The 1,320-nt window shown below is 36.1% G+C and overlaps 1 protein-coding gene across 1 annotated transcript; it reads left to right on the top strand.

Moving 5' to 3' along the window:
• Window positions 1-377: 377 nt before the first annotated feature.
• On the top strand, window positions 378-794 carry LOC150075606 (uncharacterized). Its single transcript, XM_090388580.1, has one exon. The coding sequence runs from the start codon at window positions 378-380 to the stop codon at window positions 792-794; it is 417 nt and encodes a 138-aa protein (XP_090244706.1).
• The last annotated feature ends 526 nt before the right edge of the window (window positions 795-1,320 follow it).

Here is a 1,320-nt window from a genome sequence, read left to right as displayed (position 1 = left end):
TTTCTTCTCGTGTGTATTGATTGCTTTTCACGATATGATTGGGTTAGACCATTAAAATCTAAACATTTACAAGAAGTGGTTAAAGCTTTCAAATCTATTTTTAAAGAAGAAGTACCATTTAATATTAATAGTGACCAAGGAAAGTAATTTACTAATAAACAAGTGCGTGCATTATTCAAATCTAAAAATATCCACTTTTACACCACTAGAAGTGAAAAGAAAGCTTCTATGGCAGAAAGATTTATTCGAACATTAAAAGAAAACATTTATAAATGGGTTACATATTAAAAAAATGATAAATATATTCATGTGCTGCAAAAATTAGTGAAAACTTATAATGAAACTGTACACAGATCTATTGGTATGGCCCCTGCATAATGAAGAATCCGTTTATGCTAAATTATATAGACCCCCATCCAAAAGTTTCGGAACCCAAGTTTAAAATCGGTGACCACGTTGTTCTTAGTGACGATAGCCATAATTTTCGAAAAGCGTTCAAAGGGAATTGGTCTGAGGAGGTGTTTTTCATAGCTCAGGTAATCAAAAGGCATCCTGTAGTATATAAGGTTGAAGGGAGAGATGGTGAGGTGATAGAAGGGACATTTTATGAACATCAGCTACAGAGAGTCAGTTTTGATAACGAGGTATCTGAAAACGTGTATCTCATTGAAAAAGTACTTGGGAAGCGTACAGTGCGTGGCCAGAGACAGTTACTTGTGAAGTGGCTTGGATACCCTGCATCCTACAATTCTTGGGTACGAAGCAAAGATGTTTTACCTAACCCTACCAAGTAATGCAAGTATGGACATGTATCCCGATAACACCCAATCACGTTTCAAAGTTCAATTACCCCGGGAAATTAATCTGAGTGGGAAGTGGGTGGTGGCACTTTCTGAAATCCATCTACCAGGAGTGTGGAACAATATCACAAAAGGATACGATGTATTTCATGTACTTCGCGATGATTATGACTCTGAACAAATTTTACTTGTGCTTTCTTTAAAGTATAAAGATTATCAACAACTTTTAGATGAGTTGAACAGTGTTCATCCCCTTATTTCATTTACAGTACACACAAAGACTGTTGCAAAATATCAATTTTCAGTGAATGTGCATGGAAAAGGTAAAATACAACTGCCCGAGAAACTAGTAAAATTATTTGGACTTCAAAAAGCAGGTGTACGGGGGAAAGGCTGCCGTGTATTTACAGATACATCTGTAGGTGAGAGTGTATTACCTATCAAAGGTCAAATTTCTTTTGCTCCAAGTGCAAGAGATGTTGTTTTTACTCTTGTTACTGGTGGCAGTTACCAGATGTGT

The sequence above is a fragment of the Mastigoproctus giganteus genome, chromosome 14, assembly GCF_048544385.1.
Source record: "Mastigoproctus giganteus isolate SK-2022 chromosome 14, ASM4854438v1, whole genome shotgun sequence".
NCBI classification, from domain to species: domain Eukaryota; kingdom Metazoa; phylum Arthropoda; class Arachnida; order Uropygi; family Thelyphonidae; genus Mastigoproctus; species Mastigoproctus giganteus.
This window is presented reverse-complemented; position numbering and strand designations above follow the sequence as displayed.